The following is a 25,206-nucleotide window of genomic DNA, read 5'->3' on the forward strand; positions in this document are numbered from 1 at the left end:
ATTTCAACCGTTCGCTCTTCAGATGAAAGGTCAGCAACCTTTCATGTCAAGCCTATCTCCACCTCGGGGCGGCACGGTGGCTCAGTGGTTAGCGCTGCTGCCTCACGGCACCAGGAACTCGGGTTCGGTCCCAGTCTCGGGCGACGGTCTGTGTGGTGTACATTCTTCCCCATACCTGAGCGAGTTTACTCCAGTTTCCTCCCACAATCCAAAGATGTGCCCGCCAGGTGAATTGGCGACGCTAAATTGCCCATAGTGTTAGGCGCATTAGTCAGGGGTAAAGATAGGGCAGGGGAATGGGTCTGGGTGGGTTACACTTTGGAGGGTCAGTGTTGACTTGTTGGGCCAAAGGGCCTGTTTCTATACTGTAGAGAATCTTATCTAATCAGATAGGTTTAGATCTGGGCGGCTTTCTGTTTCTCAGGCTTGGATCGAGTTTTTGTCTTGCCTTGATCGCTTCAAATCTCTTTGTCTTCAAGAGCATAGGGAAACCTCATCTCGAGCTAATCAGAATTGGCAGGCAACCATGGACCGAGTAGGCCAGTTTAGCTGAGGATTCAGGAGGGCCCCTGGCATCAAGCTTCATTTGGGAGGTGAGGGAGCAGAACAAGGAAGAGAAAGAGAGGGAAAACAAATCAAAAGGGGTCTCAAAACTCGGGTCTGCAATAAATCATCCTTCTCTCTGATGCCCGGCACAACGCCCTATTCAATGTCACGTCAGAAAAGATCTCAATCTTGGAATGCACATCATAATTGTGCAGCAATCGGAAACGTTCTCCACTTTCCCATTCCTCAGAGAGAACAGCTCAGCCTGTTGTTTATTGATGGGGTAAGCAGGGCTCTGACTGATTGCGATCTCTTGAATGGCGAGTTACGGCCCAGAGCTGAAGTCTGAGAATAATGCGTTCCTTTAAGCACTGTGATGACCCCAAGCAATTCACAATGGTTTTTTCTTTAAAAAGAGGTCCCTCTCACCCTTCTGTCTCCTCTGTTGAGAAGCTGTGGCTTCATTGATGGGTTATTTGTACTGACCGCGAGCAGGAAAGAGAGGCAGGACATTGAGGGCCCCTTATGTTATGGCTGACATTGTAAAGCACCCCCTTTGAGGCAATGACTGTCACATGACTGGCCCTGAGATCACTGGCAATTTATCAATGCGATGGCTCAGGACGATACTATCTCTACAACACCCACGACATAACACTATAGTCTGCTACAAAGGTAAGGGTATGTCTTTTAGGATCTTGCAAGTTTTAAATATCATGAGGGCAGTTCGAGTTTAATTGCCCTAGAGCCATCAGATCAGAAACCAGGAGTAAAAATATTGCTTTCTTGGTTTGACATCGTAGATCGTAGAAGTTGGTGCAATTCCGCCAATTGCTTTGTCGTAAGGAAGAAATTGGTATGTGGCCACTTGTTACGTGAGGCAGCGGGATCCAAAGTCTGTGTCAGGGCATGTGTCGAAGCTGTACAAACCACTGGGTGCTGCGTGATTGGACCACATACCGAGTCTTACATTCACGTTTGTGCCAAATGTCTTCAAATATCTCGACTGAAGATTTTAGGAGTAGAATAGCACATCTGCAGTGAATCATCTGAAGCTGCCTCTGTGTTGACATAATCTGGCTGCCCCCACACTTCACCGCTGACTGATCGAGTCCCCCTTTACTTGAGGAGCCAACTATCTCGGCTCTAAATGTTGCACATCCTCCTTCTGTGCGATAGCCGTTCACGTCCGCTCAAACTGCTCTGTGCAAACCCAATGCGGGCAACCCTTATCCACTGTCCGAGAGATTTGTACCCCAACATTGAGACACAAGGGTGGAGAGTTGGGAGTTTTTTTTCTACTGGAGCATAGGAGGTTGAAAGGCAATATGATAGATGTTTATAAAATCATGAGAGGTTAACAGCAGTTTCCTTTCCCCTTGGATGAGGGATTTCAAGACTCGGGAGTGCATTTTCCATGCAAGATGAGAAAGATTTTACAAAGTCTTGAGGGGCAATTTTTTTTTTGCACAGAGGGTGGTTCCCGTGTGGAATGAATGTCCTGAGTAACTGGTGGATGTCAGTACAATTACAATATTTAAGAGCCATGATGGTAGCCGTGATGTGGAGGCACCTGATGAAGAGGCAGCGCTCCGAAAGCTAGTGATTCCAAATAAACCTGTTGGACTATAACCTGCTGTTGTGTGATTTTTAACATTTAAAAGGCATTTGGATGGGTCCCATGAAGAGGAAAGGTTTCGCGGGAGCAGGCAGGTGGGACTAGTTTAGTTTGGGATGATGTTCAGCACGGACTGGCTGGGCTGAAGGGTCTGTTTCCATGTTATCTGACTCTGTAAAGCAGATGTAGGATTGGAAATGTTGGAGTCAGTTCTTTATCAGCCAAATTTCCAACCCTGGTCGTCCGAGAAACTCAACCGGAACAGGATTGGGCCCTTCTGGCTGACCCGACATTGGGGAGGATCATAGCTGACCTTGTTTTCGTCTCATCCAGTTGTATGCGCTCCCCCACACTCCCATAACCCTTGACTCCCTTCTCGATCGAAAATCTATCTCACTCAGCCTTTCCGAATCAACAGCACAGCCTCTTGAACCTGACAAATGCACATTGTAAATGCGGCTGTCACTCTCCATTTAAGGTCAAGACTGGCTCAGATGCTTTGAAAATTTGTTTATGTGTGACTCTTAATTCCTCAACTGTGCTGTCATTCCTGACTCCCGGAGCCAAGAAGTTTGAATGCCAAGTCAAGAACCCACAGAGTAAAACCAAACCAAATGTGTTTTCCGCATGCATACACACTGAAATATAGTTTCGGGTTTTCACAGTGTCTATTCTCATTTGATCTTTTCCCATGAGATAATACACTCATGAATCACAGATCCAGTTTGATAAGATTGCTGTCACCATCGGAGCTTTTTGAACAGTCCAACCCTTTCCCAATTACCCAGCTTCCTGCAGCATATTTGATAAATGACGAGATACCAGGAAGAACGGCATATCAGAAACTAAACGTTGTTCAGAAGCAGCAGTGAGCAGGGTCAAGTTCTGGATACAGCTCTGAATCTGATGAAGGGCTTTTGCCTGAAACATCAATGTCCCTGCTCCTCGGATGCTGCCTGACCTGCCGCGCTTTTCCAGCGCCACTCTGAGCTTGCCTCTGAATCACAAGCGCAGTGCGGTGCTGAGGGAGTGCTGCACTGTCAGCGGTCCTGTCTTTCAGAAGAGATATTAAACTGAGACCCTGTCTGCCCTGACAACGCTCCCCGAGGTGGTGACTGGCAAAGATCCAATGGCATTATTCAGAAAGTCATGCTGTTCTCTCCAATATCCTGACTAATATTTATCCCTCGACGCAGAGCACAGAAACACTTTGAAACACTGATGTCCCTCAGCTTAGACAGGGATAATGGCATTGAAGTAATTCCCATATGCAGGCAAGGGCTGTATCTGGGTGCTGGCACCAGCACTGCATTCCCTGAGGCAGGTTTTCCCAAGTCCTGCATTGCTGGGTTGGGATCTAATCCCGCTGTTAAATGTTTCCAGGAACCAAGTGCTCGCTTTCCAACGTTCACTGGGCGAAGAAAGATCACATCTGGAGTCTGTCGTCCAAGAAAATCACTCTCTTAAACTGAAGCTCCAATTACTGTTTCGTAATCTTTGCAACAAATGATGAATATTTGTTGGCTTTCTGCAAATCCCAAAGATTCCCCCTTCGCCCTCCCTTTCAGCCCTTTGGAGGCGAGTGAGAGGAAGCCGTTTGTATGTTCCAGTCACTGAGAATAGCTGAAAATCTACAGAGCTGACAGACATTTTGTGACACTTGACACGGCTAGTTCTCCGGTTCGGGAACTGCAGCCTGTCGTCTGAGCTGGTTGCTGATACAGATTAAGACGTTTCGGCTGCGTTGGTCACCCAGGAGTTAGCCGGTCTCCCAGTGCGACAGAAGGGCAAGCGCGCCCAGTCGTGCTGAGGCCAGGAAACACGGGAACTTCTCTGGAGCACTCAAACGAATGTCCTTCATCAGAACTGTTCAATAAATGTAAAGGATCTGACTGCCAGACTCAATTAACCAAAGTTCCCCGAGTGTCATTAATAGCGAACGTAAAATGAGTGATGAGATCTGATTCATATCAAGCTCATCCAGTGATAACTCTCCAGTGATAAATTTGTTGATGGGATTCCCTATTTGGTCATTTCAGTGAAATGATTTTTTTACAAGTTGGAGGATGGGCTGATTCAAGAATTGCTTACTCCCAGGAACTCCTTCAGAATGATGCCAGACTTTAAACTCCCATCTGTTCCTACTGTAATCCCCAAAGTTCATATCAAACTTGACATTCACGTTGGATGTGTCTGCACTGACTCAGCTCCATGGACGATGGAGCAGCACACATGCTCCTGACTTTTGATTCACAAAGCCAAAACTGTTTGCAAATTCTGTTAAAAATGCGTCAGCGAGTAACCTACTTTTGGACTGAGATAAAAGTCTGCACTGGAAACATCCCATAATTTTGGTCAAAATTACCCAACAGCTCTTCGGGGCTGCTGACTGACAGTTCTTGGCCCAGCGTTGCGTCCAATTTAAAATCCTTATCTTTGCCTTGCAAGACCCTCCATTGCATTGCCCCAGCTCAAATTCTAGTTTCTTGTGCATTTTAATTTTTATTCGCTCCGTCAATCATTAAACTCGATCTCAAGCTCTGGAATTCACTCCCTGAAGCTCTCCGCCTTTCCAAGTTCTCTCCCGGGAGATTTGAGAGCGGTGTACAAGGTTATGACAGGCTTGAGTCAGGGAGACAAGGAAAGCTCTTTCCACTCGCCAATTGTACTTGGAGGAATGCAGAGTTTTGGGCAGGAGATACGGATAGATTATGAACGACATTTTACGCAGCGAGTGATGTTGTCAAACTTGAAAGGGTTCAGAAAAGATTCAGGAAGAGATTGCCAGGTTTGAGCGATAGGGAGAGGCCGAACAGGCTGGGCCTGTTTTCCCTGGAGCGTTGGAGGCTGCGGTTTATAGAATCATGAGGGGCATGGATAGGGTGTGTAACAAAGGTCTTTTCCCTCAGGTGGGGAGTCCAGAACTAGATGGCATAGATTTAAGGTGAGAGGGGAAAGATTAAATTGGAACCTGAGGGGAAATGTTTTCACGCAGAGGGTGGGACGTGTATGGAATGAGCTGCCAGAGGAAGTGGTGGAGGCTGGTCCAATTGCAACATTTAAAAGGATGGGTATATGAAGGGTTTGGAAGGGATATGGGCCGGGTGCTGGCAAATGGGTCTAGGTTAATTTAAAATTGGGCACGGATGAATTGGACCAAAGGGTGTGTTTCCATGTTATACATCTCTCTGACTCCAAGTGAAGATGACGTGGAATCCACTGTTCGCAGAGGTGGTGGAAATCATGAATGGTTCCCAAAGAGAATGGGAGAGACACTTCAGCAAAATAAACTTGCAAGGTGACAGACACCAAGTGAGTGAATGGGACTGACTGGATTGTCCAGTATAGAACTGGCAAGGACTCAATTGGCTGAACATGTCACAAATGACTCTGTGCCATTCTCAGTCCAGCTGCAGAAAACCCCTTTGTTGGTAAAATCGTTCCTTAATTACTCAGCCAAGTCCCACATTTTCTTGGGAAGAAGGTGGCATGTGGGAAAATCGATCTCAATGTTGGCTTTCATTTTCTGGATGAGGGCAGCTGCGGCTGGAATATGCAGGGTGAAACTGGGCTGGGGTCAAGGACAACGTCGCCAACACACTGGTCTGACACCTTCATAAGGCCCAGCTTGAGATCCGGTTAAAGTTACTCTGAAAGGTTCATTAGATTGGAATGCAAATGGAACAGCCTGCAATGTGGAGCTGTGCACAGGAACACTTGTTCCCTGATAACTCTTGTTATGTCTTGCTTTTCACTGAAAGTCACACAGGCAACATAGGAGACAGGACAGTAGCAAGACACTGCATGGAACTGTAGGAGGAGACAATTGAGTCCATGAAAACCTTCTTCTCTCATCTCTTTCTCTGCATGTCCTGATCTTTTTCTCAACATTTCTCTAATCCTGTGGCTCCATCAGCTGGCAGTGAGGCGTTCATTTGCGTTTTGCGTAGGAGAGAGAGTATTTGTGTGTGTGTGAGGGAGGGTGTGTGTTGTGTGTGTGAGGGAGGGTGAGTGTTGTGTGTGTGTGTGAGGGAGGGTGAGTGTGAGTGTGAGAGTGTGTGTGTGTGTGAGTGAGAGTGTGTGTGAGAGAGAGTATGTGTGTGTGAGAGAGTGTGTGTTAGTGCGTGTGTGTGAAAGAGAGAGTGTGTGTGTTGTGTGTGTGAGTGTGTGTGTGAGAGAGTGTGTGTGAGAGAGAGTGTGTGTATGTGAGAGAGAGAGTGTGTGTGAAAGAGAGTGTGTGTGTGAGAGAGAGTGTGTATGTGAGAGAGTGTGTGTGTGAGAGAGAGTGTGTGAGAGAGTGTATGAGAGAGAGAGAGACACGAGTGTGTGTGTGTGAGAGAGGGTGTGTGTGTGCATGTGCGAGTGTGTGTGAGATAGAGTGTGTGTGAGAGAGAGAGAGACAATGTGTGTGTGAGGGTGTGTGTGTTTGTGTGTGTGTGTGTGTGTGTGAGAGAGAGAGTGTCTGTCTATCTGTCTGTCTACTTTTTGTGTATGTATGTGAGTGCCTGTGTGTGAGAGAGTGTTTGTGTCTTTTTGTGTGTGTGTGTGTGCACGTGACTGTGTGTCTGTTTTTGTGTGTGTGTGTGTTTGAGAGACAGACAGAGAGAGAGTGTGTGCGCACGCCTGTGTGTGTCTGTTTTTGTGTGTGTGCGAGTGTCTGTGTGTGAGAGAATGGTTGTGTCTTTTTGTGTGTGTCTGTGTGAGAGTGCGTGTGTTTGAGAAAGAGAGAGTGTGTGTGTGTGAGAGAGAGAGAGTGTGTGAAGGAGAGTGTGTGTGTGTGTCACAAGAACAGAAAATGTTGCCAGTGGATAACAGGCTGGGTAATCTCTGCATGGGAAATAGAACCCTTCCACCCCAGAAGGAAGCCATTCAGCTCAATGTGTCTATGCTACCAGAAGTGGACTAACCAAGAACAGCCACAACATGACATCCCATTCCGATACTCAATGCACTGACCAATCAAGGCAAGTGTAACAATCATCTTCTTCATTATCCTGTCGCCCTGCAACTCCACTTTCAAGGAACTGTGAACCTGCACTCCAAGGTCTCTTTATTTGGTAACACTCCCCAGGACCTTCCCATTAAGTGCCTAAGTCCTGCCTGATCTGCCCTGCCAAAATGTAGCACCTCGCATTTATCTCAATTAAACTCCATCCGCCAGTCCTCGGCCCATTGAACCATCTGATCAAGATCCTGTTGTATTCTGAGGTAACCTTCTTCACTGTTCACTTTTCTTTCTCTGTCGGATCTCAACCTGGCATATTCTCGTAACTTGATCAAACTCCCCCCACAATGTCCTTTGGCAACCCCAGTTTCTCCAACTGAGCTTTTTTCACAAGATGAAGTTTTTAAGGCAGGGGATCTTACTGAACGTGGACCTGCCCATCAACAAGGACTTCTCTTTCAGGTCCTGGTAACAATGCACATTTCTGACTGAAACACAGTCTGTATTCTAGCTGGTTTTATGTCACTCAGATGCACAGAAAAAGCCCCTTCAGCCCATTGAATCTATGCCAATCAAAACCACTTCACTATTCCAATCCCCATTCCCCAGCACTTGGCCCATATTGCAAGTGTACATCCAAATGATTCCTCAAAGTGACGAGTGCTCCTGCCTCTCCCACCCTTAAAGGCCATGTTCCCACCACCAAGGGGAAAAGTAGCTTCCAATCTATCTTCTCTCTGCCCTTCATGATTTTATCCATCTCAATCATGTCCCCTCACCTGAGCCAATGGCCACTGGTCCAAGGAGAACAACCCCAGTTTGTCTAATCTCTCTTCAATAACAAGCTCTCCAGCCCAGATAACATCCTGGGAAATCTTCCTCTGCACCCACTCCAGTATAATCACATCCCTCCTGTAATGTGATGCCAGAGGCGCACACAATACTCTAGCTGGGGCCTAACCAACCTTTTACAGTTACAACATCACCTTGCTGCTCTTCAACTCTCTGCCTTAGCTAATATATGGCTTCTTAACTACTTTATCCACCTCTTTGGACACCTGAAGAGACCGATGGGACCTGTACACCAAGGTCCCTCTGATCCCCGGTTCTTCCCAGAGTCCTTCCAGTCATGGTGTCTGTCCTGCCAAAGTGCATCACCTTGTACGTATCCAGATTGAATTCCATTCGCTACTCTGCAGCCCACGCTCCTATAATCGAAGGTTGTCCTCCTCACTATTTCCCACCCGAACAATTTTCGCACCATCCGCAAACTTACTGATCGACCCACCGACACTCAATTCTAAATCATTTATATAAACCACAAACGAAAGGTCCGAACAGTGGTCTCTGCCGAGCCCCGCTGGGCACAGGCTTCCAGTCACAAAATCCACCCCTTGACCATCACCCCGCGGCTTCCTATCACTCAACTGATTGTGAATCCAATCAGTCACATTTCAATGGATTGGACAGGCACCTCCCTTTGCTGTCAGTCTCCCATGCGGGACCTGATCAAAACCCCTGCTGAAGGCCAATGATTGACATCAAAAGCACTGCCCTCCTCCACACAACTGGTCACCTCCGAAAAGTTCAATCAAGTCGGTCGGGAATGACCTTTCTTTTTCACAATGCCATGCTGACTGTTCCAGATTAATCTCTGGCTCTCCGAGCGCTGAATAATTCTCTCCCTCAGAATTGCTTCCAACTGTTTCCCACCCATGGAGGTCAGACTGACCGACCTTGAGTTTCCTGGTTATATTCCCTCCCTGCTTTCTTAAATGACAACACCATCTTGGGCATCCTCCAGTCCTCTGGCACCTCTCCTGTGACCAGAGAAGAACTGAAAATTATTGCCAGTAAACTTGCTATTTCCTCCCTTGAGTCACTCAACAGCCTGTGTTACATATCATCTGGCCCTGGAGATTTATCTTTCTCAAGCCTGCTAAACCACTCAGAACCTCCTCTCTGTCTACGCTAATTTCTTTAAGTACATCACAGTCCTTTTCCCTGATTTCTGTACTCACATTTGACGCATGAACAGCGATAAAAAATATTCATTTAAAACCCTAACTATATCCGTTAGCTGCACATCGGTAATCACTGTGGTCCTAATAGGCCCAACTCTCCCTAATTACCCATGCACCCTTAATGTATTTAGAAAATAACTTGGAATTTTCCATTATTTTGCTTGCTATTATGTTTTCACGCCTCTTTTTGCTCTCCTAATTTCCGTTTTAAGTTTCCTCGAACATATTCTATGATCCCCAACAGCACAAAGTTACAAAGATGAAGTAAATGGCCAAAACTGTGGCACTGTTGGCAAATGGATTGGCAGGGAGGGATATAGCCAGGAAACTCGAGGTCGGTCAGTCTGATCTCCATGGGTGGGAAACAGTTGGAAGCAATTTTGAGGGAGGGAATTAATCTGCGCGCGGAGAGTCAGAGATTAATCCGGAACAGTTGGTAATGTTGGCAATGTCGTCCACTTTGGACCGACAGAGCAGAGTGCGATGCCAAGCTGAGAAGTTAGAAACAGTGGAAATCTAAAGAATAGCATTGTGGAAGACAAGACACCTTGGGCTTCAGGTACATCATTCTTAGAAGTTTGCACCGTCAGGAGAAAGTGAGGACTGCAGATGCTGGAGATCAGAGTTGAAAAGTTTAACGCTGGAAAAGCACAGCAGGTCAGGCAGCATCCGAGGAGCAGGAGAATCGACATTTCGGGCATAGACCCATTGACTCTCCTGCTCCTTGGGTGCTGCCCGACCTGCTGTGCTTTTCCAGCGCCAAACGTTTTGACTTTAGGTCGACAGGCTCCCATCTATAGAATTCATCAACCAGGCCCGCTGTCAAGGAAAGGCCGCCAGCATTCTCAAAGATCCACCCCACCCTGGCAATGTTTTTCTATCATTGGGGAGAAGGTACAAAAGCCTGAATACACGCACCAGCTGGTTTCACATCAGTTTCTACCCTACTGTAGTTAGAATACTGAATAGACTCACAAACTCGGAACATTCGCCTGTCCCTGTGTTTTTGTTTTTGCCACTGTTTACCTATCGTTTACTTATCTATGCTCCTTAACTCTGCGATCTGCCTGTATTGCTCCTAAGACAAAGCTTTTCACTGTGCCTCGGTACACGTGACCATAAGTTCAATTCAATTGGTTAAAAAGACATTACACGCACTTGCCGTCATTTCTCCGACCTTTGAGTAACGGAGTTGGGAAGGTCATGTTGAGGTTGGACAGAATGATGGTGAGACCTGTTCTGGAGTTTTGGGTCCAGTTCTGGTCACCCCGTTATGGGAAGGATATTGTTCAACTGGAGAGGGCTCAGAAAAGTTGAACCGGGATGTTGCTGGGAATGGAAAGTTGAGGCATAAAAACGGACGGAAAAGACTGGGACTTTTCTCACTGGAGTGTAGGAGTTTAAGGGGTGACCTTATAGAGGTTTATAAAATCACGAGGGGCATGGATAAGGTGAGTAGTAAGCCTCCTTTCCCTCGGGTGGTAATTCAAAACAGGAAGACTATTTTTAAGGTGCGGAGGGGAAAGATTTAAAAAGATGGAGGGCAACTTTTATTACCACAGAGAGTGGCTCATTTATGGAATGAACTGCCAGAGAAAGTGGTGGGTGAAGGTCCAGTTACAACATTTGAAAGACATTTGGATAAGTTCATGAATAGGAAAGGTCAAGCGCAGGGACAAGTTTAGTTTGGGAACCTGGTTGGTGTGGACGAGTTGGATTGAAGGGTCTGTTTCCATGCTGTATCACGGCATAATTTACGGGTTCAGATATGCAGATCATTAAAATGTCATTGACAGATGCAGGAACTAATTAAAAAGGCAAATGGAATGCTGATCTTTATCTCTACATCTTAATATCCGGGCCAAGGCAACTGAAAGTATGGTCATTATTGCTTGGGTGAATTGGAATAGAGTTACCAAATTTGGTTCTAATAGAGGTAGAACTGGACCACTCAGCCCCTCTTGTCTGATCCGTGATTCCACAAAATCATGGTGATATGTTTATTGTCTGAATTCCACATTGCCATCTGTCCTGTGGTAAACCTTGGTCAACAAGTGTGCCGCTGGAAAAGCACAGCCGGTCAGACAGCATGCGAGGAGCAGGAGAGTCGAGGATTCAAGCACAAGCTCTTTATTAGGAATGTCGGGGGGGCCCAAGGGTACTAAGAGACAAATGGGCTGTGGGGGTAGGTAGCTGGGAACGCAATAGGTAGATGGAGGTAGGGGCTGATGATGATTGGTCAGAGTGGAGGGTGGAGTGGAGAGGTGGGAAGGTAGATGGACAGGTAGGACGATGCAAGAGGGCGGTGCAGAGTTGGAGGGTTGGATCTGGGATAAGCTGGGGGGAGGGGAGATGAGGAAACTGGTGAAGTCCACATTGATCCCGCGCAACTGGAGACGTTCTTCCTCCAGGTGTCGGGTGGCTCAGATTGGGCGGCGGTGGAGGAGGCCCACCGCCAAACGTTGCCGGGTCAACAAATTCAACACGCATCATGACATCGAACGTTTCTTCCGTCGCCTCCGCCTCTGTGCTTACTTTTTCCATCAGGACTTCCACCCACCCTCTGAGGACCCCTTCTCCCACCTCCAACACACTCCATCCACCTGGGCACCCCATGTTGGTCTGTTACCCACCCTCAATCCTTTCATCTACACTGCCACTGTGATATTGACCGCCTCAACCTGTCCACCTCCCCTCACCCACTCCACTCCCCCCCCACTCCAACCCAACTTCACCATTTAACCAGTGGACAAAGGGAACGCAGTAGGAGTTTGGCGCACCGACCTCTGCACCGCTGAAGCTTGGTGCCAACTCACGGACACCTCCTCCTACAGCCCCATCGAACACAACCTCACTTCCCATCACCAAACTTATCATCTCCCAGACCATCCACAACCTCATCACCTCAGGGGATCTCCCACCCAGAGCCTCCAACCTCATAGCCCTGGGACCCCGCACCCCCCTCCCGGTTCTACCTCTCACCCAAAACTCACAAACCTGACTGCCCTCGTCATCTCAGCCTGCTCCTGCCCCACCAAACATACCTCCGCATATCTTGACACCATCCTGTCCCCCTTGTCCCAGGATCTCTCCACATACATTTGGGACACCACCCACCCCATCCACGTCCTCCTTGACTTTGGGTTACCCGGCCCCCAGTGCCTCATCTTCACCATGGACATCCAAGTCCCTCTCCACCTCCATCCGCCATGACCTGGGCCTCCAAGCCCTCCGTTTCTTCCTCTCCCGCCGACCCAACCAGTCCCCTCCCACCTACACACTCATTTGATTGGCAACTGGTCCTTGCCCTCAACAATTTATCCTTTGAGTCCTCCCACTTCCTCTAGACCAAAGAGGTAGCCATGGGCACCCACATGGGGCACCAGCTATGCCTGTCTCTTTGTCGGGTACACGGAACAGTCCATCTTCTGCAATTACACCGGCACCATTCCCCACCTTTTCCTCCGCTACATTGATGACTGTATCGGCGTCACCTCGCATTCCCACGAGGAGGTTGAACAGTTCATCAACTTCATGAACACCTTCCACCCCCAACCTCAAGGTCACCTGGACCATCTCGGACACCTCGCTCCCCTTCCTGGACGTCTCCATCTCCATTTCCGGTGACCGACTCAAGCTGGACATCTACTTCAAACCCATCGACCCCCACAACCACTTGGACTATACCTCCTCCCATACTCCCTCCTGCAAAACGTTATTCCTTACTCCCAAATCCTACATTTCTGCAACATCTGCTTCCAGGAGGACCAATTCCAACCAGAACATGTCAGATGGCTTCCGTCTTCAAGGACACAATTACCCCTCTCACGTGGTCAACAGTGCCATCCGGCATTTCTCCTCCACTTGCTGCACCTCCGCCCTTTAACCCCACCCCTCCGACTGTAACAAGGACAGAACCCCACCGAGTCCTTACCTTCCATCCCACCAACCTCCTGATACAACGCACCATCCTCCGCCATTTCCACCACCTCCAATCAGACCCCACCACCAGAGATATATTTCCCTCCCCCCCCCATCCGCATTCTGCAGAGACCATTCCCTCTATGACTCCCTAGTTAGCCCATGCCCCCCCCTTCCCCCACCACCAACCCAGCCGGCACCTTCCCTTGCCACTGTAAGAGGTGTAAAGCCTGCGTCCGCACCTCCCCCCTCAACTCCATTCAAGGCCCCCAAAGGATCCTTCTCCATCTGACAGAGATTCCCCTGCACCTCCACACACGTCATCTACTGTGTCTGTTGCTCCCGATATGGTCTCCTCTACGCTGGGGAGACAGGACGCCAACATGCAGAATGTCTCAGAGAATACCTCTGGGACACACATACACGAAACAACCCTACCACCCTATGGCTGAACACTCCAACCCCCCACTCCGCCAAGGACATGCAAGTTCCTGGGCCTTCTCCCCCACCAAATTCTAGCCACCCTACACCTGGAGGAAGAATGCTCCCATCTAGGGAGCCTCCAACCGCATGGGATCAGTGTCGATTTCACCAGTTTCCTCATCTCCCCTCCCCCCCACCTTATCCCTGGGGGGTTCCAACCCTCCAACTCGGCACCACCCTCATACCCGTCCGTCTTCCTTCCCACCTATCCGCTCCACCCTCCACTCCAACCTATCACCATCACCCTCCATCTTCATCCGCCTATTGCATTCCCAGCTACCTTCCCCCGAGCCCTGCCCCCGTTTCCATTTATCTCTCAGCACCCTTGCACACCCTCCCCCCCCCCCCCATATTCCTGATGAAGAGCTCGATTTTCCTGCTCCTCGGATGCTGCCTGACCTGCTGTGCGTTCCCAGCGCCACACTGTTTTGACTCCGGCCTCCAGCGCTATCCTGCATGGTAAACCTTGGGACAACCAAACCAATCTTGAGCTTTGAGTGAGAGTATTTCGGGAGTGTGGGAAAATGGTTTCGGGAGCTCTAATTTGATTGCTGGGGAATGTCACTGTCAAAACTGTATTAGGCTGACGTAAATCTTGGAATTTATCCAGGTGAGTGTGAGGTGCAGTGGGTCAGTAATGCCCCAGCTATGCTGCTTCCATTGTTCTGGTGCTGAAAGAGTCCAATTGATCCATCCGGTGCGTGCAAATTCATGGTCAGACCAGCATTAATTGCCCCGACTTAACTGTCCATTTAAGAGTCAACCACATTGCTGAGGGTCTGTACCAGGTCAGACCAGGTAAGGGAGGCAGATTTCCCTCTGAAGGGGGCATTAGTGAATCAGATTGGATTTCACAATGATTCACGGTCGCCACTGTTTTTAGTTCTGGATGGTTCGGCGACTTCCAAGTTTCTCCGTCTGTCATGGTGGGATTTGGACCCCGGTCTCCAGAATGTGAGCCAGGAGCTCTGGATCATGAGTCCAGGGATGTTACCACGATACTCTTGCCTCCCTTCATGAGCCGATCATCCAATGCCATTCTCCCATGACTCTCGACCCTTCATTCCATAAGGAAGGTCTGCATTCATCTGAGTGCACTCACAGAGCTCTCCCCGCGCACAGCCATTCAAGCCCTTGGCAATGGGCCTCCTTCAGACTGCAACAGGACAACCCCCACCATGGCTCTGTCTCCGGAACCCCTGCGCAGTGAGACACCCCCTCAGGCAGTACCGAACGCTCAACACAGGAGCAGTAATATGTTCACCGTGGACTGTGCAAAAGAAGCTCTGTACCAACAGTAACCGAAGCTTTCACTGAGAGCAAAGGACCTTTTGATTTTAAGTCTATATTTAGTTCAACATTGACAGTGCAATGATTCAGTAACTGCAACAGCTGGGCTGAGGGCTCCTTATTCATGCTCTTTGTCTTGTGAATATGATGCTTGAAACGACGTTGCAGTTTTCATTGTTTAGTCTAAAGGCCAGTCTTTCGTTCACTCTGTATTCTGTATTTGTCTTCTGACATCCAGCAGTAAACACTGTGCTGTGTGTAACAGTGATAGACTGGCATTCCAAAATGAAGGCTCCACTGGTCAAGATGTCAACACAGATCAGCAAAGCTTCCGGTTCAGCCTCAATCCCACCGCCGCTTTTGGCGGTTCCGCGGAGGGCGGAAGTTTGCGGAGCTGGGCCCAGCGATTTCGCCCGCTCCCGAGTGCCTATCCGCACACTCCCTGGGATAACCTGAGAACAGTGACTGAGGGGACAACACTCACTCACTCACAAATCTCTCACCAATGTACTGCGTCTGGGCGGCCATACGTCAAGGGGAAATGCAAACAGCTCAACAAGAAACTGATCAGGAAAGGAGGGCTGAAATCTCGCAAAGAAGGGAGAGGAGGAACGAAAGCAGGATATTCCCAAGAGATTGCAAAGAAGGGATGGATTTCAGTTTGAGACTGTCCGTCCTGACAGCATTTACACTCAATGCTGTAGACTGAATTTGGAGTCAGGTATAGTCCAGGCAAAACAAAAACAGAAAATCCACATCATTCAGGGGCAAGAATGAAGCTGATGTACTTTTAAGACAATCCAATTATTCTCATTATCACACAACAATACAGAACAGCAAACAGTGCAGCACAGGAACAGGCTTCGTCATGTCTGGGCTGACCATGCTGCTGTTCTGAACTAATCCCATCTGCCTGCAACTGGTCCGTGACCCTCTGTTCCTTGCCTGTCCCTGTGTCTCTCAATGTCTCTAAAACATGGCTATCGGATCTGTTTCTCCTCCTTCCAATGGCAGCTCATTCCAGACACCTATTCCTCGCACATCCCCTTTAAATGCTTCTCCTTAAATCTTGGGTGGCACGGTGGCACAGTGGTTAGCACTGCTGCCTCACAGCGCCAGAGACCCGGGTTCAATTCCCGCCTCAGGCGACTGACTGTGTGGAGTTTGCACGTTCTCCCCGTGTCTGCGTGGGTTTCCTCCGGGTGCTCCGGTTTCCTCCCACAGTCCAAAGATGTGCAGTTTAGGGTAAATTGGCCATGCTAAATTGCCCGTAGTGTTAGGTAAGGGGTAAATGTAAGGGTACAGGTGGGTTGCGCTTCGGCGGGTCGGTGTGGACTTGTTGGGCCGAAGGGCCTGTTTCCGCACTGTAAGTAATCTAATCTAATCTAATCTAATCTATGTGTTCGACATTTCCAAGAGACTCTGCATATCCCCCATTTATATGCCCCTGACAATTTCCACACTTCGATCAGGTTGCCCCTCAGCCTCTCCTTGTAGCTCACACACTTCGATCAAGGCAACACCCTGTCTCCAAAGCCTCCACATCCTCCCTACGATGTGGTGACCAAAACCATGTGCAGTACTCCAAATGGCCTGAACAAAGTCTCATGCAGCCGCAACATGTCTTGCCTACGTTTATACTCAGTGCCCCGGCTAAAGGCAAGCAGGACATACGCCTTCTTTACACTTACCCACTTGCTTTCTGCCAGTGCGTAAATTGGTGATTTTCACTGCATCCAGTTCCACAATTCGCCAGGGTGAGCATTTTGAACTCGGTTGTGACACTTGGAAAATGCCAACCAGACAGTCGGCAACTCTTTGGGTGCAAGCAGCTTATACAGTGAAGTAAGAAACTGAGAGACTTACCCAGGCGTGCTCTTTCTCCTGAGGGTTTGAAAAGAGACAAAGTTGCAAAGCAAAATAGGCCCAAACAAGGAATTCGTAAAGCTTCAACAATGGTTCGTGCGCAAACGTCACTCGGTGTGGTCCTGAGGTACACATACAATGTGCTGCCAGGCCCGATCTCTGGCCTATGTCAGGTTTAGGCCCTCTGTAATTCCACAGGGTACCGAATGAGGGTGGGCAAAGGGTCCTTGTGACCAAACTGTGGCTTTGAGGAGGTTTGGTCTGGTCCATATCACTGAGCACAGCCCCATAGCCACCTCCCACCCACCCTGTCCTTTCTGAGAGGCAGAGTCAGCTCCATGATCAAGTTTGGGTTCACATCTGGGAAAGGTACTCGGAACATCTGGCAACGAGATTTTACCTGAGTGAGAGTCAGTGCCTTTGGGGGAACAGAATGAGGGCAGAATAATCAGGTTCCCAGATACTTTGGGACAGGAATCCTGCAAATGATTATGACGGCTAATATACTTGACTCCCTCGCCGCCAAACTGAAATTTCTCACAAGCATGGAAGCCATGTACCGCAGAATCAGTGGAGCGAGAAAAACACAGCCTGAACTGAATGCCAAGGCAGAGCTGGAGTTTTCACTTGTTTACAAGCCTGTGTCGACAAATTCAACAAAGATTCATCACAAAGACTGAATTGAGTTAGCGAGTTTTGAGAAGATTTGTCACTCAGGTTGAGGTTCTGGATATCGGTTTGCTCGCTGAGCTGGAAGGTCCATTTTCAGACATTTCGTCACCATCCTCGGTAACACCTTCATTGAGCCTCCGGACGAAGCACTGCTGATGATTCCTGCTTCCGAGGACAAGCCAAACAGAGACACGCACGAGAATTCCTAGAAGCATGGTATTCCAACCAGAACTCTATCAAGAAACATGCTGACTTGTACTCGATTTACAACCCCCTGAGAGAAAGAACGGGAAATGACATCACCATAGGAAATGACATAATTACAGGAAATGACATCACCAACCCAAAGAAACCAAATCATGGAAATAGAAAGCAGGAATCATCAGCAATGCTTTGTCCGGCGGCTCAGTGAAGATGTTCCCTAGTATGGTGACGAAACATCTGAAAATGAACCTTCCAACTCAGCGAGCAAACCTACATCCACTGAATTAAGTTAATCGTCCAGCACGATGCAGTTCAAATTTGGAAGAACTTCCTGCTCAGTGGGACAAGTGTAAATTTAATGTAGCTTTGACAGTACAGACTTGATGGGCCAAAGGGCCTCTTCCATCCTGAATGATTCAACATAGCTTAAGCCCACTCTGTACTCATAAAAACTGCTGTAATGTGGGAAGCTTGCTATGTAGAAGGAGATACATTCAGGTCACATCCTTTCCAATCTCAGGTGGCCTCAACGTGCCTCACAGCTAGTTCTGTGTCTTGAACTACAAGTCCCACTCACCTCTTATTCCCGAGACTTTACTGACCGATGTCAGTTCTCAGGCAGAAGTGGGTACAGCAGATGCTGGAGATCAGAGTCAAGATTAGAGTGGGGCTGGAAAAGCACAGCAGGTCAGGCAACATCCGAGGAGCAGGAAAATCGACCTTTCGGGCAGAAGCCCTTCATCAGGTCATTCCTGATGATGGGACTTGTGCCCGAAACATCGATTTTCCTGCTCCTTGGATGCTGCCTGACCTGTTGTGCTTTTCCAGCCCCACTCTAATCTTGGCTGGTGTCAGTTCTCAGTCTGGCAGTACGTCAGTTGACAAATCCATTGACTTGGTTTTCAGTTCCTTCCCTGGCCTCAGCTGCCACATCCCCCAGTCTCTGTCATCCTCTCCAGCCCCATAATGCTCAGAAATGTCAAAGCTCCTCCAATTCCAGCATCTTCAAAACCTTGCTGTCACATTTCGCCTGAGAATGGTCCTGCCAAAATGCCTTGGGGGTGTTTTGGCTGTGTTAAAAGGTGTATAAATGCAAGCTGTTCTTCGTAAAGTCTCACCCATCCTTTAAATGGATGCCGTATACTACGTTGTCATATTGTAGCTGTATCAAAACCAAAAGAACTGTGGATGCTGTAAATCGGAAACAAAAGCAGAACTTGCTGGAAAAGCTCAGCAGGTCTGGCAGCACCTGTGGAGAGAAATCAGAGTTGCGGGTCGATTGTCACTAACAGACCCCATTAATAGCTCTTCACCCTCCTCACCAGATCGTCATCCACCCCTTTGTCCAATTGTCCTCTCTCTCTCTCTCTTTGGCCTCGATCCCCACCAATCGTTTCCACCTTCCCCTCTCTGCCCATCCGTCTTCTGCACACAAACAGACACTTTCCCGTTACCATCAGTTCTGAGGAAGGGTCTCGATCCAAAACGTTAACTCTGATTTCTCTCCACAGATGCTGCCAGATTTGCTGAGCTTTTTCCAGCAATTTCCGTGTTTTTTGGGCCATATTGTCAACACCTTGTGATTGCTAAGTTGGAAGTGCGATGCTGCAAACAAGTTGCCACTTGAAGGGTTGTTAGTCTTGGTCATGAACTGTTAATTGAGACTGTCGACTGTTATCTGAGCTTCTGCTGTGCAATGGGAGGGCCTTTTTCTCTCCCTAACAGGATAAGACAGCCCATTTCTCCTTGAGGTGTGGTCGCTGCCTTGCCTATTCTCCCTCCATTCTGATTTTCTCTCTCTTTCATTTCCTTTCTTAAGCGCTGCATCTTCCCTGCTCCCGCTCTCCTTCACATGCCTTTTGTGAACTTTTCCTGTCAATGATCAGTCGTCCATGGGACGTGGTACAAGCAAAACTAACTGGAGAGCTCTGTCAGAGACCCAGCATCAACATGGCGGCACGGTAGCACAGTGGTTAGCACTGCTGCCTCACAGCACCAGAGACCTGGGTTCAATTCCCGCCTCAGGCGACTGACTGTGTGGAGTTTGCACATTCTCCCCGTGTCTGCGTGGGTTTCCTCCGGGTGCTCCGGTTTTCTCCCACAGTCCAAAGATGTGCAGGTCAGGTGAATTGGCCATGCTAAATTGCCCGTAGTGTTAGGTAAGGGGTAGATGTAGATGTGGGGGTATGGGTGGGTTGTGCTTCGGCGGGGCGGTGTGGACTTGTTGGGCCGAAGGGCCTGTTTCCACACTGTAAGTAATCTAATCTAATCTAAATGATGGGCCAAACAGCCCAGCCAACGCGCTGCGCTGCAGACTCGGAGGATACAATGGAGCTGTTTGTGTCTCACTTCAGTCCCTGCTTTCCTAACCATTGTGAAGAAGATGTACAACAGCTGGGTGATCGTTCTCATCCAACAACTTGGAATTTTACCGGCCAGTAGAATGCAAAGACCGGGGAAAGGTGAAAAGCCGTGGGCTGTCAGGTTATTCTGTGGCGCAGTTACCTCCATGGCTCAGAGATTCTTTTTCCTTCCCCCCCCCCCCCCCCCCCGCCACCTCCCACAACTTCACAAGGAGATGCAGAAATGGTTTTGAGTTAACAATGAGATTCTTTGTGGCAGCTGCTCAGATACTCTGGTGTTTATAAACTGCTTCATTCAGCTGCAGTCCAAGTTGTGAACTCCCTTTCACGGAGCACGGAGAGCAAAGACCATTCATTCTCCTGACACAGTTAGTTGTTCAGTCAACTGTGTGAATGAGACAAGATTAGCACTGTGGGCCCGCACAATGCAAGGAGCTTTTAATATAGATCAGCAACAGAGCTTTAGATCGTAATCTCAGCCAATGAAAACTGTCAGGCAGAGAAACAAAAATGATACTTTGGTTTTTTTTTATCCCCCAAAAAGCTCTCCCCCAATCTGAGTCAACAAACTGCCCATGGCTCACTTTCTCCTCAATCTCCAGGGCAGTGATGAGATTCCCTGCAGTGTGGAAACAGGCCCTTCGGCTCAAACAGTCCACACAGACCCTCCGAAGAGTAACCCACCCAGACCCATTTCCCTCTGATTAATGCACCTAATTGCTGTGGACAATTTAGCATGACCAATCCACCCTGACCTGCACAGCTTTGGACTGTGGGAGGAAACCGGAGCACACCCACGCAGACACGGGGGAGAATGTGCAAACTCCACACAGACAGTCACCCGAGACTGGGATCGAAACCGGGTCCCTAGCGCTGTGGGGCAGCAGTGCTAACCACTGATCCACCGTGCCACCCGAAACCTTTCCTCTTGCTGCTGGACTGCACGCCCCCAGCTCAAAAACAATCTGCATTTAGATAGCAACTTTAGCGTTAGAAAACATCTCCTCGGTGACTGTTACCTGCCACACTTTTAACACTGAGGAAGACACCACAGTGAGCGATCAAATGCTGAATCAAGGATGTAGGTTTGAAACCGAGATCTAGAAAAGGAAAGCCTCGAGAGACCTATGGTTTCGGTCCAGCCACTAGCTGACTAAAACTGGGGGATGTCCAACAGGCCAGAATCGGATGGCTGCAGATTTCCCAGAGGATTGGATGGTCAGAAAGTCAAACTTTGCCTCTGATGCTGACACTGACTGTCAGTACTCACAGTTGAAACTGGGCACACATCCTGCGGGCCTACAAAGACTCAGTTGTCTTTGGGAAAGGACAGGAAGAGGTGAGGAAAGGCTATTCAGCCCATCAAGATCTGAGTGCCCCGAGCTAGGGGAGGCGATAGCCTCGCAGTACTAACACTGGATTGTTAATCCAGGGAATGTTCTGAGGGCCCTGGTTTGAATCCTGCCTGAGGCAGGTGGTGGAATTTGAATTCAATTTTTTAAATCAACTTGGAATTAAGAATCTAATAATGACCATGAATCCATAGTTGATTATCGGGGGGAAAAAAAAGACATCTGGTTCACTCGTGCCCTGTCGGAAGGAAATTGCCATCAGTTCATGTGACTCCAGACCCTCAGCAATGTGGTTGACTCTTTACTGCCCTCTGGGGCAATTAGGGATGGACAATAAATGCCGGCCCCAGCTAGCGAAGCTCACATCCTGCAAATTAATAAATAAAAAGCCCCAGTTCACACTCCTGGAACATTATATCTCCCAAACTGCCGATCTTTTACACAGTAAACTTCCCGAGGAAGTGGTGGATGTGGGCGCAATTACAATGTTTAAAAGACATTTGGATGCATAAATGAACAGGAAAGAATTCTGCAGGCAAGTGGAATTAGTTTAGTTTGAGATTATGTTCTGGTTGGACCGAAGGGTCTGTTTCCGTGCTGTGTAGCTGCTGTGCCTGCTTCATTGAGTAATTAAAGTCAAGATGGACCAAATTTTGTTTCAGGGAATCATGGGATATGGGGCACTAACGAGTTAATGGAGGCTACGCCCATGACCAGCTGTGAACACTCTGAACGTCAGAGCAGGCGCAATGGGCCGAATGCTCGGCTCCTGGTCCGATTTCTGACGTCCTCCTCGATCACGAAACACGCTCCAAGTGAGGTGGCAGAATTTAATCACTCTCTTTCTCCTCAGATCTGGACCAGTTATTCTCAGAGCTGCAGTCGTTCCTGAAGGTGCTGGACACAGAGTGTCTCAGCTGCGTGGCCGAGTCAAAGAAGGAGTCGGTGGCGGAGTTGCTCCAAGAGCTGAACACAAGTCCGTGTGCAGAGCAAACTGGATCCAGTATGTACCGGTTCACCCACGAGGCTGGCGTCATCAATCCTTTTTTTAAAATTCGCCCATGGGGTGTGGGTATCACTGGCTAGACCAGGAATTTAGTGCATGTCCCTCGTTGCTCTTGAGAAGGTGCCTTCTTGAACCGCTGCAGTCAAGAGGCTGAGGAGTGACCTTACAGAGGTTTATAAAACCAAGAGGGGCACGATTAGATTCCCTACAGTGTGGAAACAGACCCTTCGGCCCAACCAGTCCACACAGACCCTCCGAAGAGTAACCCACCCAGACCCATTTCCCTCTGACTAATGCACCTAACATTATGGGTAATTTAGCATGGCCAATTCACCTGACCTGCACATCTTTGGACTGTGGGAGGAAACCGGAGCAGACACTGGGAGAACGTGCAAACCCCACACACAGACAGTCAACCGAGGCTGGAATCGAACCTGGGAACCTGGTGTTGCAAACCACTGAGCCACTGTGCCACCCCAATTGGATAGGATAAACAGACAAAGTCTTTCCCCTGGGGTGGGGGAGTCCAGAACTAGAGGGGCATAGGTTTAGGGCGAGAGGGGAAAGATTTAAAAGGGACCTAAGGGGCAACTTTTTCACACAGAGGGTGGTACGTGTATGGAATGAGCTGCCAGAGGAAGTGGTGGAGGCTGGTACAATGACAACATTCAAAAGACATCTGGATGGGTATATGTTAAGGAAGGGTTTAGAGGGATATGGGCCAACTGCTGGCAAATGGGACTTAGATTGGGTTCGGATTTGGATGAGTTGGACCGATTTGATGTTGGTCGACCCACAGTGCAAACAGAGAGTGAATTCTAAGATTTAGACCCAGCGGGTGATACAATGGTGATATATTTCCAAGTCAGGGTGATGTAGGACTTGGGATGGGAACTTGCAGGTGCTGCCCTTGTCCTTCCAGACAGTACAGGTCATGGATTTGGAAGGTGCTGTTTCAGCAGCCCTGGTGAGTTTCTCCAGTACATCTTGCAAATGGTACACACTGCTGCGACTGAGTGTTGGTGGTGGAGGGAGTGGATGCTTGTGGGTGTGGTGCCAATCAGGGAGATCATCCCGGACAAATCTGCTGGAATCCTTTGAAGAATTAATGAGCAGGTTAGACCAAGGAATGCCAATCGATGTTATCTACCTGGACTTCAAGGAGACCTTCAAGGTGCCACACAGTGGGCTACTGAGTAAGATAAGGGGCCCATGGTGTTGGAGGCAAGGTGCTAGCACAGACAGAAGCCTGGCAGAAAGCGGAGAGTGGGGATAAAAGGATCCTTCTCAAGATAGCAGCTGGTGACAAGTGGTGTTCCACAGGGTCAATGTTGGGACCACAACTTTTCACTTTACACATTAGCCATCGAGATGAAGGAACTGAGAGCATTCCGGCGAAGTTTGCAGATGATACAAAGGGAGGTAGAGGGACCGGTAGCATTGAGGAGGCTGGGAAGCTGCAGAAGGATTTGGATAGGTGAGGAGAGTGGGCAAAGAAGTGGCAGATGGAGGACAATGTGGGTAAGTGTGAGGTCATGCACTTTGGGATCGAGAATCGAGGCATGGACTATTTTCTCAATGGGGAGAAAATTCCAAAGTCTGAAGTGCAGAAAGACTCGGGAGTTCTAGTCCAGGATTGTCTCCAGGTAAGTTTGCAGGTTGAGTCAGTAATTAGGAAGGCAAATGCAATGATGGCATTTATTTTGAGAGGACTTGAATATCAAAGCAGTGGTGCACTCCTGAGGCTCTATAGGGCTCTGGTCAGACCACATTTGGAGGATTGTGCACAGTTCTGGGCCCCATATCACAGGAAGGATGGACTGGCCCTGGAGCGTGCTCAAAGAGAATGGTCCCAGGAATGAGAAATGTTTGAGGAGTCTGGATTTATACTTGATGGAATTTAGAAGCATGTGGGGGGATCGAATTTGAAACATACGGAACACTGAATGGCCTGGGCTCAGTAGATGTTGGGAAGATGTTTCCATTGGTTGGAGAGACTCGGACTCGAAGGCACAGACTTGGGGTAAAGAGACGACCTTTTAGAGACGACCTTTCAGCCAGAGAGTTGGGGAATCTATGAAATTCACTGCCACAGAAAGCTGTGGAGGCCAGGTCACTGAGTATCAAGGGAATCAAGGGTTATGGGGAGAAAGGGGGAGAATGGGGTTGAGAAACCTGTCCGCCATGACTGAATGGCAGAGCAGACGCGATGGGCTGAGTGGCCTAAATTTTGCTCCTGTGTCTTGTGGTCTTATAATCAGGCACGTTGCTTTGCCGTGGGTGTTTCTGAGCCTTTTGAGTGTTGTTGGAGCTTTACCCTTCCAGGCCAGTGAGGAGTATTCCATCACACTCCTGACTTGTGCCTTCCGGGTGGTTTTGGAGAGAGAGGAGGTGAGTTACTCACTGCAGTATTCCCAGCTTCTGACTTGCTTTTGTCGCCACTGTATTTATATGTGTCGTGAGTTAAGTTGCTGTCAACAGTAATTTCATGTCCTGGGCTCCCTTAGGAAGAAAATGTTTGTGCCTCCTCTGTTTCTCTGTAGAGTGTGCTCGGACCTGAACTGCTATCCAAAAGCACAGATAAACTGCTCTTGTTTAGCCTTTGGGACGAACTCCATAGAATCACAGATTCCCGACAGTACGGAAACAGGCCTTTGACCCACTGAGTCCACACTGACCCTCCAAAGAGCATCCCACCCAGAGCCATCCCCCTGTAACCCTGTATTTCCCATGGCTAAGCCACCCAGCCTGCACATCCTGGACACCACGGCGCAATTTCGCACGGCCACTCCACCTCACCCCGCAACATCTCGGGAGTGTGGGAAGAAACTCACACAGGCAGAGGGAGAATGTGCAAACACCACACAGATAGTCACCTAAGGGCAGGCTGTGTCAACTGGGCAAGTGGGAAGTTTG

General features: G+C 48.7%; 2 protein-coding genes across 4 annotated transcripts in view; one reads left to right on the top strand and one right to left on the bottom strand.

The window, feature by feature from the left end:
* Positions 1–25,206, bottom strand: part of lgi3 (leucine-rich repeat LGI family, member 3) — a 272,695-nt gene that overhangs the window by 216,969 nt on the left and 30,520 nt on the right. The gene's annotated exons all lie outside the window — the stretch shown is intronic.
* The window catches only part of LOC140459739 (actin filament-associated protein 1-like), an 81,117-nt gene that overhangs the window by 6,811 nt on the left and 49,100 nt on the right, over positions 1–25,206 (top strand). For 2 of the 3 annotated variants that reach the window (XM_072554215.1, XM_072554213.1), the window contains exon 2: positions 22,138–22,287. The exons of the other annotated variant lie outside the window; for it this stretch is intronic. In XM_072554215.1, coding sequence (XP_072410316.1) covers positions 22,138–22,287 — 150 coding nt within the window. The remainder of the gene's footprint in view (positions 1–22,137; positions 22,288–25,206) is intronic. 3 annotated transcript variants of the gene reach the window in all.

Source organism: Chiloscyllium punctatum, chromosome 35 (genome assembly GCF_047496795.1).
Source record: "Chiloscyllium punctatum isolate Juve2018m chromosome 35, sChiPun1.3, whole genome shotgun sequence".
NCBI classification, from domain to species: domain Eukaryota; kingdom Metazoa; phylum Chordata; class Chondrichthyes; order Orectolobiformes; family Hemiscylliidae; genus Chiloscyllium; species Chiloscyllium punctatum.